The sequence below is a fragment of the Urtica dioica genome, chromosome 5, assembly GCF_054948205.1.
Source record: "Urtica dioica subsp. dioica isolate 48M chromosome 5, U.dioica_male_clone48M_v1_H2, whole genome shotgun sequence".
Lineage (NCBI taxonomy): Eukaryota > Viridiplantae > Streptophyta > Magnoliopsida > Rosales > Urticaceae > Urtica > Urtica dioica.
The window spans coordinates 42,624,904-42,643,055 of record NC_142760.1 but is presented as its reverse complement, the minus strand read 5'-3'; the positions used below and the strand labels follow the sequence as shown (position 1 = coordinate 42,643,055).

General features: G+C 39.4%; 3 protein-coding genes across 3 annotated transcripts; 2 read left to right on the top strand and 1 right to left on the bottom strand.

Annotated features, from left to right (window-relative positions):
- Window positions 1-5,352: 5,352 nt before the first annotated feature.
- Window positions 5,353-8,819, top strand: LOC149398724 (receptor-like protein Cf-9 homolog). Its single transcript, XM_089615620.1, has 2 exons — window positions 5,353-8,455; window positions 8,545-8,819. The coding sequence occupies exon 1, from the start codon at window positions 5,662-5,664 to the stop codon at window positions 8,452-8,454; it is 2,793 nt and encodes a 930-aa protein (XP_089471746.1). The 5' UTR covers window positions 5,353-5,661; the 3' UTR covers window position 8,455; window positions 8,545-8,819.
- Window positions 8,820-11,820: 3,001 nt separating this feature from the next.
- LOC149398723 (uncharacterized) lies at window positions 11,821-13,305 on the top strand. Its single transcript, XM_089614654.1, has 2 exons — window positions 11,821-12,633; window positions 12,829-13,305. Exons 1-2 carry the CDS (start codon window positions 11,821-11,823, stop codon window positions 13,303-13,305), a joined length of 1,290 nt encoding a protein of 429 aa, XP_089470780.1.
- A 2,220-nt stretch (window positions 13,306-15,525) lies between these two features.
- Window positions 15,526-16,832, bottom strand: LOC149398722 (uncharacterized). The gene is made up of 3 exons (XM_089614653.1): window positions 16,803-16,832; window positions 15,865-16,528; window positions 15,526-15,681 (listed from the first exon to the last, which is right to left on the bottom strand). The coding sequence occupies exons 2-3, from the start codon at window positions 16,228-16,230 to the stop codon at window positions 15,526-15,528; spliced, it is 522 nt and encodes a 173-aa protein (XP_089470779.1). The 5' UTR covers window positions 16,231-16,528; window positions 16,803-16,832.
- Window positions 16,833-18,152: the final 1,320 nt, after the last annotated feature.

Here is an 18,152-nt window from a genome sequence, read left to right as displayed (position 1 = left end):
AATAACAAAATCTCCGCAAATCAAAACGATCTGGAAATCAAATCCGATCGTATCTCCATGATTTTCGGAACTAAAAACGCAATATTTTTAGTTCAGTTCGTGCCGGAGAAAATTGACGAAAGTAACCTGGGTCTTGAACTTGGTTGAACAACTTCTTGTAACTTTGACTTGAACAATTGTTACAATTTATTTTGCCAACCTAAAACATATGCCACTGGGGATCCAACAATCTATTCTCTTTTGAATTTGTATCCGCTTTGATTGAGATTGGGCTTCAAAAAGTTTATTTTTTTGTAAACCAAATTTTTCCTGTTTGTGGTTCGATTTTGTCAAACAAGGCAGCGACTCAAATCTCTGGCGAAAGAATTTGCGACGAGTCTAGGGGATTTCGACGAAATTTTTGAAGCTCCAGCGATGAGTTTTGAGGGAAGATGCGCGAAGAATTTTTCGAAGCTCAGATGAGGGAATTTGCAGATGCTTTGCGATGAGAGGAAGAAGTCGTGATGAAGAATAAGATGACTACTGAGTTTTTTTTTTTCGTTAATTACTTTTAAACTTATAAAGGTATTTATGTAATATCATAAATTAAGTGGATCACATGATCAAAACGTGATCCATTATTGGATGTCCGTGATAAAAAGTTGACAGAAGGGGCACAGTATCATCAATGCAAAATTACAAGGACACGAATGCTATTTTTCGAATTTAGGGACATATATCGTTACACGCGTCATAGTTGAGTAGGTAAAGTGTAACTAATCATAATATTGCCGAGAGATTTCTACATGGAATAGCACAAAATTTACAACTAGACTAATTTCTTATGAGGATATACATAATTTTAATTTTAGACTAAAATACCGTTAGTTCCAATATTTATTTATTTATTTTTTTAAAATATTTTTCATGTAACTCATTTTCTATCTTTATTTTCACTTTCAAAGCTTACTATCATTTAAACTCCATTTTGAACAAAAAAGTTTCTTTTGTTGTTGAATATTTTTTTTATGTATGATAGAATTTTTTTTTGAAAAACAAATTTAATATCATTGGAATTCATCACCAAAAAAAAAAAAAAAAAAATTGACCAATGAAATTCGATATCCAACATTCTCTTTTGTGATGAAATCGGATGAAGTTCTTCAACTAATACTGAACACGCGTATAACAAATAAAGAAATCTATATGAAAACGCAAAAACACGAAAAATTTAGTTTTTAGTTTATAAATAGATTTTAAATGTGAGTGTGAAATTTTTAGAAATGAAAAAGAGAAAATGTGTGATAGATGAAAGAAAGTGAAAATGAAAATGAACTTCAAAATGAAAAGAACAAAATAGAAGAATCGAAAATAAACAGCATTTTGATCTGAATTACTAAACTAAACCGATGTTTATATCTGAAACATTATAGAATCTAGTTTTAATTGATACGTTATTAAATCTAGGTAAACGACATAATTTCTCATATAAATAATGCTTCATGAGATTTGCATCGTCACTTCTCCTTTGTATTCCATATTACATGCGAAATTTTGTCAATAGTTTGTGCCAAAGACTGAAACATTAACTATGCGTTGCCTAGCATGCTTACACATGAACTAATAGCCAATTAATTCTCTTAAGACTATAATTATAAACACGAAATATTTTTTTTTTATTATTTTCAATCTTGTATTATATATTGCATCATTGTATATAACTTTCAAACTTCAACGTAAAGGATTATTTTTTACGGCAAGGATTATCGATTTTCTAGCAGTACTACATCTAATTTGGACGAATATCAAAGTTTTGTATATCGATACAATATAAAATTAAAATCCTCAAATTGCTTTGTTGTCCACGTACAATAGTTTTAAATTGCTGAAATACTTTTAATGTCGTCCACGTACAATTTGCTATATTATTGATAAAAGAAAAAGACTTGTTGGTTGGAGTACTTGCTGAAAAATAACATTAATAATTAAGTGCATATAGATATCAACAAAACAAATATATAATTTAGTTGTAGACCTTGAACAGCACGACTATTTTTTGTGCCAAGTGATTTTGCAACTTCAAAGTAACTAGATCCCATTCCCCCCAAAAAGACAAGCATATAAATTATGATACAAGAAAATTAAAATTATCTCTGACAGTTATTTGAAAATTAAATCTCTCAGAGAGTCAATTGGCTTCAGCAGAACACAAGAAGATAAAATTGACTCGAATCTTTCAGTAAAAATATAAAAAGGACAAAAATGGGAGATAAGATGTCATACTCAAAGCTGGACATTATTTATTGGTAATTGAATTGAATGCACGAATCTTATTTCTATTTTTATTTTATCCTAGCTCGTAAAGCAAGTGAGTTATTCGTAATTGAATGCATTAATTTGTGACAGATTTGTGAGTTATTTATCAACCCATTAAGTTTGTAACCTGTCGGTCCCAGACTTGAGAAATGCGCTTTATGACGAAACTATTAATTTTGAAAAAAATAAAAATTTGTTTTCAAAATTTGGTAAAAAAAACATCAAGTTACAGTAATTTTTTTATTTTTTTTTTTTTTTTTTTATCTTTTATTACAAAAATTATAGTATTTTTTGTTGTTTACCCGTTACATTTGATATATTCATTAAAAAAAATGAAGTATTTATCAAAGGATTTGAAAATACTAATATTTAAAAATTTACCATATTTAAATAAAAAATGTTTCAAGCATTAGCATCTTCAAATAAGATATTTGTGGAATTTCTCCTATAGAGGTTATAACAATCTGATGATCCAACCAAACATTCAATGGGCTTTAGCCCAAATCTGATCATGAGCTCTAATAGTTCTTCAATTTGGGCCTTTAGACTAAGCCCACTTCTTCAGCTGAGTATCAATGAATCAATGATATCCGTTGCATTGTCTTCAATTTGGGTGTTTCATTTCAACTGAGAGCTCTCTCTCTCTCTCCGCATAAGGAATTCAACATTGATAAACCTGTAAGCTCTCTAGCTCTCGGATTATCTATTTTTTCCACTTTTCATGTACTGTTAGGTTTAGATTTTCAGTTTAAATTCAATTCATTTGATAAAACCGATCGGATTTTGCTTTTGCTTGGAAATCAAAGAACCTGTAGTTTTCAGTTTAAAATTCATTCCATTTGCTATACTCTCACAGGTCTTTTGTGCTGCGAGACCTTTCTCTCTACCCAGCTTTTGTCTCCACGGAAGGAATTCGACATTGATGAACATGTAAGCTCGTTATTTTCGTCTCAATGCTCTTAGCTTTCGCGAATTTCACTTTGCCGTGCATTGTAAACGGTTTGTCCGATTTTCATGTGGTGTTAGGTTTAGTTTTCAGTTTAAATTCATTTCATTTGATATATCCATCGGATTTTCACTTTGCCCTATGTAGTCAATGGCGTTTGTCAATTTTCATGTACTGTTAAGCTTAGTTTTCAGTTTGAAAATGATTTCATAAAATATACCCGTCGTGATCGAAAGCGCTACAGAAATGATAAAAGGGAATACAGCAATTTCAAATCTGCAATGGCTTTATTTGACTATTATACGTCTTTGATGACACAATACACATTGTTCCTTTATTTTAAGTCTCTGTTAGGTCTCAATAGCTAAGCTGATTATTTATAAATCCTAAATATCATGTTTTTTTTGGTGGACAAAGTTGAATATTGAACTGTTGGTCTCTATATATTAGTAAACTTACATTTCTGAAGTTAGTTTTTATTTTTTTTATAAAAAGTTAGGCCCTTCTTTTACGTGCTAGCTCTCGGGTTTTCACTTATAAATGGTTTGTCCAATTTTCATGTAGTGTTAGGTTCAGTTTTCAGTTTAATTCATACTGATATTACCCATTGTAATCGATATACAGATCCGAAATCGCTATGGAAACGATGAGAGGGAATAAAGAAGTTCAAATCTGTCATGGAGCAATCTCTGGACTTTCGGAGGAGGTCATCGTCGAAATTCTTGTGAGAATTCTCGTCGGTGAAGACCATCACGCTCTGCAAGTCTTGGCCCGAAACGCGGCCGAAGATGAGACGACTCTGACTCCGAGAACCGTGTTCTTGATCGAGCCCACACGGATAACACCGCGATCGAGCTCGCGGTCTGTGGGTTCGGCCTCGATCCGAACACGGGTCTTTACAAGGTTGTCATGTTGAACTCTCTGCCGGATTTGAGAGCGGTCGTACACGAGCTCGGGACGGTCCCGAGTTCATCCTCGAACTGTTGTACCTCAGCGGTCAGGCTTTCTTCGACGGAGATGAAAGCATCAACACGTACAGATTGGTTTCTTTCGATTTGGGCTAGGAGTGGATTCGCTACCGCTCTCTTCCATCGCCCCCGAAGAGCCTATCACGAACATCTCGCTTCCCACTCGGCCGTGGCTTTCCTCGGAGGAGGCCGACTCTACGCTTATCGTTCCTATATTCCCGGGAAAATGGATCGTGCACGGCCTTTTTGAGCTTTGTTGTTGCACCAAGGCTATCCCAGGAATATGCTCGTCTACTATGACCCAAGTCGAGGCGGCTAGAGATTCAAGCGTTTGATGTTTGATAAACGCCTGGCATTACAAATCATTGCTTACACTCCAAGCTTCGTCTCGCTCAAGGATATTGTGATGCCGGGTAACGCGGAGGTACTCCATGTTCATTCTGAGGTACAGAATTTTTATTTTATTTTATGAAATTCCATGGAAGTACTAATTGTTTTTAGGCCGGGTAGCATGGAAATAGTCAAGGATATCTCATTTTATTTTTTATTTTAAGAAGGTTTAGCCATTATTTTTAATTTGCAATGTCGTTATTTTGCCATTAATTTGCTTGAAGTTTGTGTATCTTTCATATTTGGGCCCAGACATGGCTAAATAGCCAATGATTGATAAATCTTAGGTAAATAGTTACTTTCAGACGGAAATCTTAAGGAAATAGTCACTTTTATATAATAAACGTTGGCTATTTACCAAAAATTTACGTTTGAAAGTAGTTATATATTTAAGATTTACCCAAAGATAGCTATTTAACAACATCAAATATTTAAGTCGACTGTTTTTCTAATTTTCTGTTCATATTTCAGTTTTAGAAGATGGTTTCATTTCTCCCAAAAAGAACATTTAAAATTGGAAGTCCCAATTTACATATTTGAGTTTTGAAATTACAATGGAATTTTGACACAACTTGCGAAATTCTGTTTTCAATAATCGTTTTTTGAAATTAAGTTGAATGTCCAAATTTTTTTTGTTTTCTTCTTTCCTTGGATGGTAAAAATTTAATTCAACAGGGTGGGACCTATAGCTTAATTGATATGTTAGTCTGGATATAGGCTTGCTTGCGTTTACTTTTCAAATTCACGAAAAAAAAAGACCAAGACTTATTGGAAATTTGTATAAGAGTTTTATCAGCAATTATGAAAAAATGTTGGACCACATCATTAAGTATTCACAGAGACTTTTAGTCAACCACGCGTTCGCCAATATTAAAGACTGTCACATCAATAATTTAATCTCTCTATGTTAGTCAGATGATAGACTTTCTTGTGTTGAATTTTCAAACCCAGAAAATAGACTAAAGACTTGAAAAAAAAAATGATATTTATTGTTTGAACTTAGATATAAGCTGTATCTTCGAATGTGATAAAATAACATCTCATCACTACTCAGATCAGATAATGGGTTGGGTTTTGTGTGTGATTCATCTGTTTCTCTTCTTCCTTAATCCTTTTTCAACAAACTCTTCCCCAATACTTTGTCATCCTCATGAAAGATCTTCTTTGCTCACTTTCAAAAACTCTTTTCATATTATGATCACAGATGATATTTTCAGCATTGAATCATGGAATATGAGCAAAGATTGTTGCAATTGGAGTGGAGTCGCGTGCGACGACGTGACCGGTCACGTGGTTGGTCTCTTCCCCAGCGGGTTACAAGGTGTCCTGGACTCCAACAGCAGCCTCTTCTCTCTCACTCATCTCCAATTTCTCGATCTCTCGGGAAATGATTTCAAAGGATCTTCAATCTCACCCAACTTTGGTAGGTTTCCCAGCTTGCTTCATCTTTCCCTTCTACACTCCAATTTCAGTGGCCATATTCCTCCAGAACTTGCTTACTTGTCTAACTTGCTCAGCCTTGATATCAGTTCTGGTCAATATTACGAGTTAAGAGCCGAGACAAGTAGCTTGAAACGAATCCTGACGAACCTAACTTCTCTCACAGGCTTGAGTTTATTTGATATCAACATGTTTGACGTCTTACCCAATTCTTTCATGAACCTCTCAACTTCTCTTACATATTTTGATCTTCGTTCCAACCAATTCAAAGGGAGATTTCCAGAACATATTTTTCAGCTGCAAAACCTTACAGATCTCTCTTTAGTAGATTGCCCAAGTCTCACTGTTTCATTCCCTAAACAAAATTGGACCAGTCAACTCATCTCTTTGGAGCTTTCCAACATAAGATTATTAGAGATAGATGCCACCTATTTATCTCAAGCTTTAAAAAAAATAAATTTTCTTTCTGTAGTAAATTGTAGTTATGTCAGACTACCACCTCCTCCTCCTTCTCCATGTTTCAGTGAAATCACTTCGTTAGATCTTTCATACAACAAATTTGAAGGCCAGCTACCCTATCTTTGTAGCAACTCATCAACTAAAAAAGCTTTTCTATGTGACTCTTCAACTCATCAACTCTTGGGACCTCTTCCATTGAATTTACAATCCTTAAGTTTAAACAACAACCTTCTTTATGGGACAATACCCACTTGGTTGTATTCCCTTCCAAATCTAGAGGACTTGGATCTAGGGAACAATAAATTGAGTGGTGTCGTCATATTGGAACATTTTTTAGAGCTAAGAACACTTTATCATCTGGACCTTTCTTTTAATAGCTTATCTGTTATTTCCATCCCCCATTCTAACTACACTGTCTTGAAGTCAAAAACTCTTTCAACTTTGAGATTGTCTTCTTGCAATATTTCTCAGTTCCCAAACGGTCTGAAAAGCTTAGAGCGATTAAACTATTTAGACCTTTCCCAAAATAAAATTGAAGGTAGTATTCCCGCATGGGTGTGGAATCGCTCCAAATCCAAATATGCATTTGATAGTAATCTGAATCTTTCTTACAACTCATTTTCACACATAAGCCCAGTTCCTCCACTGAATCTTAGCTTCGCATTCATTGACCTCCGATCTAATCGGCTTCAAGGCCATCTTCCGATTCTGCCTCAGTCTACAGTTGCATTTTTTGCATCCAACAATCAATTGAGTGGAGGAATATCATCTCTGATCTGCAACCACAATATTCTCAAAGTTCTCGACCTGTCAAACAACAGCTTCAACGGCAGTATCTTTCCGTGCCTTGGAAATTTCAGCAACTCTTTGTCAGTTTTGGATTTGAGAATGAACAAATTTGATGGCATTATTCCTTCAGCGTTTTCAAACGGAAGCTCTTTGAGAACGCTAAACCTCAACGGAAACAAATTGGAAGGTCCGCTGCCGCGATCTTTGCTTAACTCCAAGCTTTTGGAAGTTTTAGATGTCGGAAACAATGAACTCAATGGCGTTTTTCCTCAGTTCTTGGAGTCTCTGCCAGAGTTACGAGTTCTTGTATTGAGGTCTAACAAATTTCACGGTGCAATAAAAAATCCCAATATAAGCTTTCCTTTTCAGAATTTGAGAATCATGGATCTCTCAGACAACATGTTTGCGGGGCTGTTGCCTGTAAAATATTTTGAGAATTTTAAGGCGATGATCGGTGCGCATACAGATAAGTTGGATTACTTGGGATCTGATGATTTTATTAGGTTTCGCTATTATCAAGACTCTGTGGCGGTGTCAATGAAAGGAAACTTCATCGAGCTGGAGAAAATCCAAACCTTGTTCACAACGATTGATTTCTCAAGAAATGGATTCACGGGTGCGATTCCGAAAACGATCGGGAAGCTGGATTCGCTCAAAGGCCTCAATTTCTCTCACAACAGCCTCGTCGGTCCGATTCCACACACGTTGGGAGATTTGAGTAATCTCGAGTGGTTAGACCTCTCTTCCAATGAGCTCGTCGGAGAAATCCCGCAGCAATTGGCCTCGAATCTAAATCAGCTCAGTTTTCTAAATCTATCCGACAACAAGTTTGACGGAAAAATACCTCGAGGAACACAATTCGACACATTCAGCAACGATACCTACAACGGAAACTTGGGGCTGTGCGGATTTCCTTTGACGAAGCCGTGCAACAGTGAAGAGGAAGGCAAACAAAAGGTTAACGGTGACGATGACGAACAAAGCGTAAATGGAACGCTAACGTGGAAGTTATTTGCAATGATTGGATACGGGGCGGGTCTTGGAATCGGAGTATCTGTTGGGTACACGGTGTTCTTCAGCAGAAGATTCGATTATTGGCTTCGAAAAAGGATCGTTAGACGACGGCACTGCAAATCTCTAGCAGAAATTATAAAGCAGAGGAAATAAGGTGTGCTTTTCAATAATTTTTTCTTTGATATATATATATATATATATATATACTTTCAGATCCTAACTCTTTTTTTTATCTACGTATAGGAAAAAGCACAAGAAGTGGCGTTGTGAGTTCTGCATTTGTTTGGAGATCATTCTGTAGTTGTTTTTCTGTTATTTTCCTGTAATATATGATCGGATTCACCTCTATTTTGTTCTCTGAGCTTTATATAAGTGCTATCTTTTGTAAGGAATAAATACTCAAGTACTTACTATCAGTCTTATATCTAAGAGTGTCAACATTAATGACATTATGACCCAATGTACGGTGCCATTATTTTCCGTTTCTTATTCTAGCCTTCAAAGTTTTTTTTTTTTCCATGAGTTAATCATCAGGTCTCAAATGTATGTTTCTCCGTTCCATTGAACGGTTTAACGTCAACTTAATGTGTTTCTATTTCAACTCATAAAATTATTTTGAAGATTAAGCAGTTTTATAAGAATACAAAAACAAAGAACAACAAAGTTCATGAGCAGGAACATCAAAATACTTAATGAAGAAAAACAACAAATAGTAGAAAGACTTATTAACAAAATTAAATTTGTGACACTTGAATCCGAGTGGTCCGTCGGAGACTTGCCCGTCTCGTGGCTCGTTGTCTCGCTGAGTACGTCTCTCTTGTTCGTCTCGTGGCTCATTGTCTCGCTGAGTACGTCTCTCATGTTCATCTCGTGGCTCGTTGTCTCGCTGAGTACGTCTCTCTTTTTCATCTTGTGGCTCGTTGTCTCGCTGAGTACGTCTCTCTTGTTCATCTCGTGGCTCGTTGTATCGCTGAGTACGTCTCTCATGTTCATCTCGTGGCTCGTTGTCTCGCTGAGTACGTCTCTCTTGTTCCTCTCGTGGCTCGTTGTCTCGCTGAGTGCGTCTCTCATGTTCGTCTCGTGGCTCGTTGTGTCACTGAGTGCATCTCTCATGTCCGTCTCGTGGCTCGCCGCCTCGTTGAGTGGTCTGTCGGGGACTCTCCCGTCTCATGGCGAGGAATACCCACCCATTACGCACGTCATGGGAACGGTTACTCTTTAAATCGTCGAGAACGTGAGACTGATCACTCCACGTACTTGACCAAAAGACCCCTATAAATAGAGGAGAAGAGTTCGCTGAGTAAAATAGGAGAGATTTCCATTTTCCTTTCCCCTCCTATTTTCCGGGCTCCAAACGGAGCCTTATTTTCCTTGGATTCGAAAAGTAAACACTACCAAGTCTCATTGCGCTGAGCTAGCTATTTTCCAGGGGGTTTTGACAACAATAATACCATCTTGTTGTCACTTACCATATTTAGCCCAAAACCAATATTTTGATACATATGTTACTTTGACTAGGAAAGAGAAATAAAAATTTCCTCAATTACCCTCCCCTCAGATCTTCCTTCTTGCGCTCTCTCTCTCATCTTCACTATCTCTCTGAAAAAAAAACCCTCATTCACGCTCCAAAGCAGCTCTCTCATTCACGCTGACTCAGATCTTCATTTCCCTCCAAGCATCTCTCTCATTCACGCTCACTCTTCAATCGCTCACCCTCTTCAGCGTGGGTCCAAGTCTTCTCCGGCCACCGTCGTCAGATCTGGGTCGAGTGTCTTCTCCGGTGACCGTCAAATCTTGGCGTCAAATCTGGGTAAGAAGCTTGTTCTTCTAACAACTAAGAGCTATTTTTGGTGATTTCGTTCAGTTTGAACGTGTTCCAAAGCTTTTTTGAGTTTTTACTTCGCCAAAAATGGTGTTTGGAATTTCAGTGTTGAAATTTTCCAGGTGTCACGAAGTGGGTACAACCAGGCGTGTTGAACTTCGTGACACTAGTGTCACGAACTGGATTCACTTCGTGACACTAGTGTCACGAACTGGATGTTTTTCCATGTTAATAACCGTCTTTTAATACTCATTTCTAATACTGAGTGAACGTATACAGGTATGGCGGAAATATGTTTATATGCTAAGCATAGCGGGAAGTGGGTAAAACCGGGCGTATATCAAGAGGGTGGTACTCTTACGCTTTTACTTCCTACCAAATTGAATTACCAAGGTTTGATGCAAACATTGTATGCTCGGTTGAACGTGACCCCTGCAACGCATTCAATCAACGTCAAACATGAAGCTGACGGGCTCGTACCGCCAACCATAAACGACGACGAAAGTTTGCGATGTTATTTGTACTTGAGGAAGAACGAACCGAACCGGACGAAGTTGAATCTTGTACTTGAGATTAGTCCGGAGGCATTTCAGGATAAAAAAGCGGATGGCGCGTCTTCTCCATGGGTTGGATCCACTCCAACAGCAAACACAAGCGAGAGTGGATTTGGTTGCAATCGAAGCAGGATCATTCCAAACATGCCGAGTCCTATATCCGAGGCACGTGAATGGGACGTACCAAATCCGGAGGCTTTCGACAATGATACTGTTGGGTTGGATGACATGAATACTGTTAGCCAGGCAACACCCCAACCCAGAAGGTCTCCACCACCAGTTATTTTGTCAATAGAGGCTCCACCACAGACTCAACACCAGGAAGAGCCTCCTCTTCCACCACAGCCGCCAACTAGATCACAAAGAAAAGAGAATGTATCGAGCCAAGAGAATGGGGGGTGTTCGGTTACGGCTCCCGAATCAAATACATGTGTCGAGAGTAACGATATTGAGGTGTTGGATATTTTATCTCCGGTAAGTGTAAAAAAAAAGGATTATATGCAAACAAAGCGGCGTTGTTGAAGCATTTGCGGATGGATGCAATCAATAATCATTATCGGTTCAAAACGAAGAACTCATCTCCGCTCAAACTTCATGTCATTTGTGCGGGTAAAAATTGTGATTGGGCGGTCCGGGCAGTGAAGCTAAAGAACACGGATTGTTTTGAAATTAGAAGGTAAAATTTCACGACCTAAAAACTGATTTTATTTGAAATTTCATTTCTCTTCGTAGATGAATCAGTCCGTGACAGATCTATCACGACGTGAATCCACTCCTGACACGAGTGGATGTACTTCGTGACAGATATGTCAGGAAATGTATGCCCTTTTAATTTTAAATTTTTTTTGATCGTGTGTATGTGTTTATGGTTCAAGATATGATCCAAAGCACACTTGTTCTGTGGAGGAAAGACAAAAAGGGCAACCACAAGCTACTGCAGAGTTCGTTGGAGAGAGGGTGAAACACAAATTTATTGATCCAACTGTACATAGTTGTACCCCAAAGGAGATTCAGAGTTACATGCGAACAGAGGTTGGAGTCAAAATTTCATACAGAAAAGCATGGAGGGCAAAAGAATGTGCAATACAATCCTTGTATGGGACGGATGATTAGTCATATGCCTCTCTTGCAAAATACAAGTACATGTTAGAGCAAAAGAATCCAGGTTCTCTCATCGACCTAAAAACTGACCGTCATAAATATTTCATGTACTTTTTCGTTTCTTTGGCTCCGTTCAGAGAGGGATGGAAGTATTGTCGGCCTGTTGTAATTGTTGATGCAACCTTCCTGACAAACTATCACAAGGGCAGCATGTTTACGGCTTCCGCGATGGACGCAAATGAGCAAATATTCCCGCTTGCCTATGGTATTGGTGAGTCCGAAACTTCCAAGTCCTGGTTTTATTTCTTCAACAAACTTAAGGAAGCATTGGGGGAGAGGGATAACATGGTCATCGTATCCGACCGAAACACCGGAATCATTAACGCCGCGAAGAAAGTTTTTCCAAGAGCAGAACATGGTTTTTGCGCATACCACGTGAAGAATAACGTCAAGGCGAAATTCAAAAAACTTGGCAAGGAATTCAATTGGAAGTTCTACGGTGCAGCAAAAGCGTATACTATATTTGAATATCAAAAGTTTATGCGCATGTTAGACAAGGAAGACCCGTTGATACGTCCGTACCTTGTCAACGAAGTAGGAAATGAGAAGTGGGCACGTTGTTTTTTCAAGACATCAAGGTATACGATCGTAACTTCAAACAACGCAGAGTCTTTGAATGCGTTAACTGTTAAAGCAAGATCATTTCCAATAGTGAAGTGCCTTGATTGGTTGAGGGAGAGAATGCAAGTTTGGTTCTACGAACGACGAGAAAAGGCGGCATCAACTCAAAGTGTGTTGTCAATGAAATATCATACCGAAATGTTACAAAAACTTGCTGTCTCGGCAAATATGCAGGTTATAGTGTGTTTTTAATTTTTAAATTCTGTCACGAAGTGACCCGAGTCCGTGACACAAGACTTCAGTCCGTGACACATGTGTCACAGAGTGAATCCACTTCGTGACACTAGTGTCACGGACTTGGGTCATTTCGTGACACATGTGTCACGGACTGAGTGGTTATGTTTAAACTTTTTTTTGCTTATGTTTTAGGTCCGGCCTTCTGCAGTATACGAATTCGAGGTTTTAGACACAGAAGGAACACCATGGGCAGTGAACTTGATTGATAAGACGTGCTCGTGTCGAGAATTTCAAACTGATCTATTTGTATGTGTCCATGCCATTGCGGCTTGTCGCTTACGCAACCTACCAGTTGAGAGCTATTGTACAGAGTACTACACGACCGAGTATTGGAAATTGGCGTATGCAGGGGTTATTCATCCTCAAGGAAGTGAATCGTCATGGACTTTTCCCGACGAAATCAAGCAGATCAAAGTAAATCCGCCTAACTTCTTAGGTCGTCCGGCGGGTAGACCTAAGAAGAGAAGGATTCCCTCTCTTGGAGAATCTGATGCCCCGCTTCGTAAATGTTCCCGTTGTGGAGGTGTAGGTCACAATAGAGCTACGTGTCGCAACCCAATTCCACCGGAAATGAGGGCTCCGGGGATGGGACATTGGTTTGGTTTGTAATTCGACACGTTTTATCATTGAATATCTAGAACTTCCTTTGTGTTTTGCTAGGTATTACATTTGGAATGTTTTGAACTTTATTGGTATTGAGTGTATTGTTAAGAATGGTTTATGAAACAATGTTATTGTTAAGACGTGAACACAGTCCGTGACACATGTGTCACGGAGTGATCTCATTCCGTGACACATCTGTCACGAAATGAGATCACTCCGTGATACATAAATTGATTTCGAAACAATACATACACTTTTAAACTAAGAAATTGAAGTTCTAAGAACACATATATAAAGCTATAAACAATACATACACTTTTAAACTAAGAAATTGAAGTTCTAAGAACACATATATAAAGTTATAAACAATACATACACTTTTAAACTAAGAAATTGAAGTTCTAAGAATACATATATAAAGTTATAAACAATACATACATTTTTAAACTAAGAAATTGAAGTTCTAAGAATACATATATAAAGTTATAAACACATGCGTACAATCATAAACACATAATTTCAAGTTGCCTCAACATTGACATTTCCACGCGTATGTAGTTTTAGCGCTCTGTGTCGGTATAATTCGGTGGTCATTTTCTGTCGATACATGATCATGTCCTCCTGTTTCAAATCAGACAATGGAAGGTCGTGCGCCAAAAACTAGGCAGTCTTGATCATAAACATGCCACAATCATTTCTGAAGGAACAAAAAACGCATGCTTTAATTGATATGTGTCATTAAGAATGTAAAATTAAGAATTAAAATATTTACCCATTGTCTTGTTGTGGCATTTGATCGTAGTGGACGACCTTGAATATTTCTTCATTGGAGAGTAGAACGCCGGCGACATGCAGAACATATGGCAAAATGGTGGCCAAGTTTATGACTTCAGTGTCCACGAGCGTTTGGTGTCCACCGGTGGAACTCATGGAGTCGTACACTGTTATACACCTTGAACGCACGTTGACAACAAGAAGATATCAGTGTCCGCCATCTATTACAGGGATGAAGACGTCATCGACCCCGTCCCATGGGTCCACCAGTTGCTCCGCTCCAGACTCTCCGATAATGTGGTCGACGACACATTTTTTCAGTTTCTTGTTTAAGAATACACCCGAATCTTGACTAGCATTGAACTGAGTGTAACTATCTCGGAGATACTTAAAGAAGACCGTGGACATGATGGTGAAGGAGTGACGTAACAAACCCGCCTTTTTCTTCTTCCGGAGGTAGTACATCGCGACGTCCACATGCTGCACGACAAAAGATAAACATAAGCACTAAATACCTCAGTCCGTGACACTTGTGTCACGGAGTGACTTTAGTTCGTGACAGATGTGTCACGGAGTGGATTCACTTCGTGACAGATGTGTCACGGAGTGCATTGACTCCGTGACAGATGTGTCACGGAGTGACTTTAGTTCGTGACAGATGTGTCACGGAGTGGATTCAATTCGTGACAGATGTGTCACGGAGTGGATTCACTTCGTGACAGATGTGTCACGGACTGAGTACACTTCGTGACACATCTGTCACGAAGTGAATTGACTCCGTGACACATCTATCACGAAGTGAATTGACTCCGTGACACATCTGTCACGAAGTGAGCTGCAAAACAAGACATATTTTAAAAATGACTGACACACATTAATACCTGATCAGACAACCAACCGTCCTCGTGCCACATGTTGTAGAAGAAGGTCTTCTGGTTGATAGCGATCTGTCCAAGTTCCATAGAAGGCACTATGGTTTCTTCCTCCGGCTTATATTTTGGTTTGCCCTGAGATATGTTCTTGTGGCCCCTCTTCAAGCCGACTTGGAACCACAACTTCATGACGTCAACATCATTCTGGTCCGGTCGTTTGGTTACCTCCGACAGCGGCAGTTCATCAGGAAGCACGTCCGGAGCATTCGTGAACCTCAGAAAAGGCAACGCCTTTTTGGAAGGAGTAAACCTATCGGGGCTGCGTCGTTGCCGGGTCAAATGTTTCTTGATAGGCGAGTCTTCAATAAGGATATGGGCGGGATTCGGTGTCTTCAAGTCATATATCTATCCAACAAGAGAAATAGAGTTCAAGTTTATTGTTGAGTTCAACCATAAAATAATATTTCATAACAATTATATGCTTATTTGAGTTCAAGTTTATTGTTGAGTTCAAGTTTATTGTTGAGTTCAACCATAACAATTATATGCTTCTAAACAAGTCAAGAATTAAGTTCAACCATCAAATTAATGGAGGTACCTCTTGAACCCCCTGTGTCCCTAACAACTCATACTCTTCCATAGCCTCTGCATTCATTTGGGCTTCTAGACTGAGAGACGAATCTTCATCACCCCAAGATTGTTGACCTTGTGTGTTTTCGACATCACTTTCGTCTTCCTGACCATTCAAAATCATTTAGTTCAACATGAGTGTAATCAAAATAACGAAATTCAGCGACTCCGTGACACTGTGTCACGCACTAAGTACACTCCGTGACACATCTGTCACGGAGTGAATCCACTCATCTCCGCATTTAAGATTTTAAACAACAAAATAATATGTCTATTGCATATCTTGTACCTCTTGTTGACTGGTTTGTTTCTTTTTCCCTTTCTCGACTTCGTTTTTCTTCTTCTTTTGGTTGCCATCCTTCTTCTCCTCCGGTTTCTTGCTCTTCTTGGCGCCATCGTCCTTCTTATTCTTGTCGTCTTTGTCCTGCTTATTTTTCTTGTCCCCGTCATCGTCCTTTTTCTTCTTGTCCTCGTCGTCTTTCTTCTTCTTCTCGTCTTCGTCGTCTTTCTTCTTCTTCTCTTCTTCGTCTTTCTTCTTCTTCTCCTCGTCTTCCTCTTTCTTCTTCTTCTCCTCTTCTTCTTTCTTCTTATCCTCTTCTTCTTCTCTCTGCTTCTTCTCTTCTTCTTCCCGCATTTTCTTCTCTTCTTCCTGCATTTTCTTCAGCTTCTCAACATATTCTTCTTCCTCTTTTTTTTTTCTTTTCTTTTTCCGCTCTCTTCTTCGCCATCTCTTCTTCCCACTTCTTCAATTTGGCCGCTTTCTTCTCCCGGCGCTTCTTTTCTAACTGTAACTCGTTTCTCCAATCGTAGTACTGATCTAGTTCATCAAGAGCCACTCTGTAGCTCTTCACCGCGTCCAAAATTTCTTTTTTGAACTTCCTATAGTCGTCTTGCATATAGCGGAAACGCTCGTCGAGATTTCCAACTGAGTTTTCGAGAGAGTCGAGCCGGGACTGTCCATGACCAAAATAACAAAGTAAGCTGGCTGACGAGTAAATCCAGTACGTGACACATCTATCACGGATTGAATCCACTCCGTGACACATCTGTCACAGAGTGGATCCACTCCGTGACAGATGTGTCACGAAGTGAATCCACTCCGTGACACATCTGTCACGGAGTGAATCCACTCCGTGACACATCTGTCACGGAGTGAATCCACTCCGTGACACAACTGTCACAAAATATGGTAATTTATATTAAAATAGAAACCCAAAATTGTGTTACCTCAACTGTCTGTGCTTGTGAATGGGACGCTTGTTGTGGTGGTTGTGCTTCTGGTTGTGGGGCGTCTATTTTTGGTTTCTTGTCCGGGCGTTTGTTATCCCCCGCTAGCGTCGTAGAAGGGGTTGCAACGCTTGAGGAAGTGTCGCCGATTCCGTGAAATTCAACCTATACGTGGGACAAGTTAACAAATGAGTGTGATCAATATTAAGTATGAATTAACCTACAAATTTATTACCTCATTGAAGTTGATTCCTCTTATGGCGGACTCCAGAACAAGTCCGATAGACTTCCACCGACGCATTATTGGCCGAGCTGTGGTGGAGACTTTCTCACAAACCCCCATGTTCGTCCGGAAAGGAAGACACTCGTACCCCCAAACCTGAAGCGGCTCGACGAATTCGGGGAGATGGAGCTTCCTTTTTTTTACCTTGCTCCATTGGCTCGCCACCCTTCTCCACAAACTTCCGGACTTCGCCGAGAAGGTAGTTCCACACCACGTTGCCCCATGGATGGTGACCGAATGTGTCCGTGTCCTCCACCGCCTTAATGAGCTCTAAGCACGGTGTCCTATTCTTCGCATCATCCGCCAGGAGGACATTCAAGACGAAGTAAATTTTCAGGTAATTTACCTGAACTTCTGTCGGCCAATCTACGCTCGCCTCCAAGAATTGGTTGACCAAGTTCCGACTCAAATACTTCCCCGGGAAGAATTTTTTGAAGAGGCTGTCATTAGAAACAACCCCCTCGAACTTGAATTCCTCGTAGTCATCGACGACTTTGAGGAATGTGATCTCCTGGAAGTCTCTCTTCGTGAACTCCCGGACTTGGCCTCCAATCTCAATTAGAAGCCTGTCAGTGGTTTCTCCGTCGAAGCTTCCGGTCCTCAACACCAAGTGGCTTATAATCGCCGATGACCGCATTATTTTGGGTTGCCCCACGAACTGCCCAAAACATGATTGGGCGAAACCAGCTTGCGTTTCGGCACTGCGGCCGAGTAAGAGAGCCAGGAAATTTTCCAATCCCCCGTGGAAGTTAAAGGAAAATCCTTCAACGTTGGACTCCGGTATAAACCGTCTCCACTCCTACATATATGAGTCAATGACATTATTAGTGAAACCATTATGCTTGAGTTCGTGACAGATGTGTCACGGACTCACCCACTTCGTGACGGATGTGTCACGGACTCGCTGACTTCGTGACACATCTGTCACGAAGTCATCGAGTCCGTGACACATCTGTCACGAACCAGGATCAAAATGAGTTTCTGACACTCACCTTTCGGGGAATAGCAGTTGTAGGACTCTCCAACGCGGTCGCAACGCCCGATGACTCAGCCTTGTTTTTTGGCTA

Coding starts and splice junctions, on each gene's coding strand:
- LOC149398724 (XM_089615620.1), top strand. CDS start 5,662: ATGGGTTGGGTTTTGTGTGTGATTCATCTGTTTCTCTTCTTCCTTAAT.
- LOC149398723 (XM_089614654.1), top strand. CDS start 11,821: ATGTTAGAGCAAAAGAATCCAGGTTCTCTCATCGACCTAAAAACTGAC. Junction 12,634..12,828: donor CTGTCTCGGCAAATATGCAG/GTTATAGTGTGT, acceptor CTTATGTTTTAG/GTCCGGCCTTCTGCAGTATA.
- LOC149398722 (XM_089614653.1), bottom strand. CDS start 16,230: ATGCAGGAAGAAGAGAAGAAAATGCGGGAAGAAGAAGAGAAGAAGCAG. Junction 15,682..15,864: donor AACAAACCAGTCAACAAGAG/GTACAAGATATG, acceptor TTGAATGGTCAG/GAAGACGAAAGTGATGTCGA.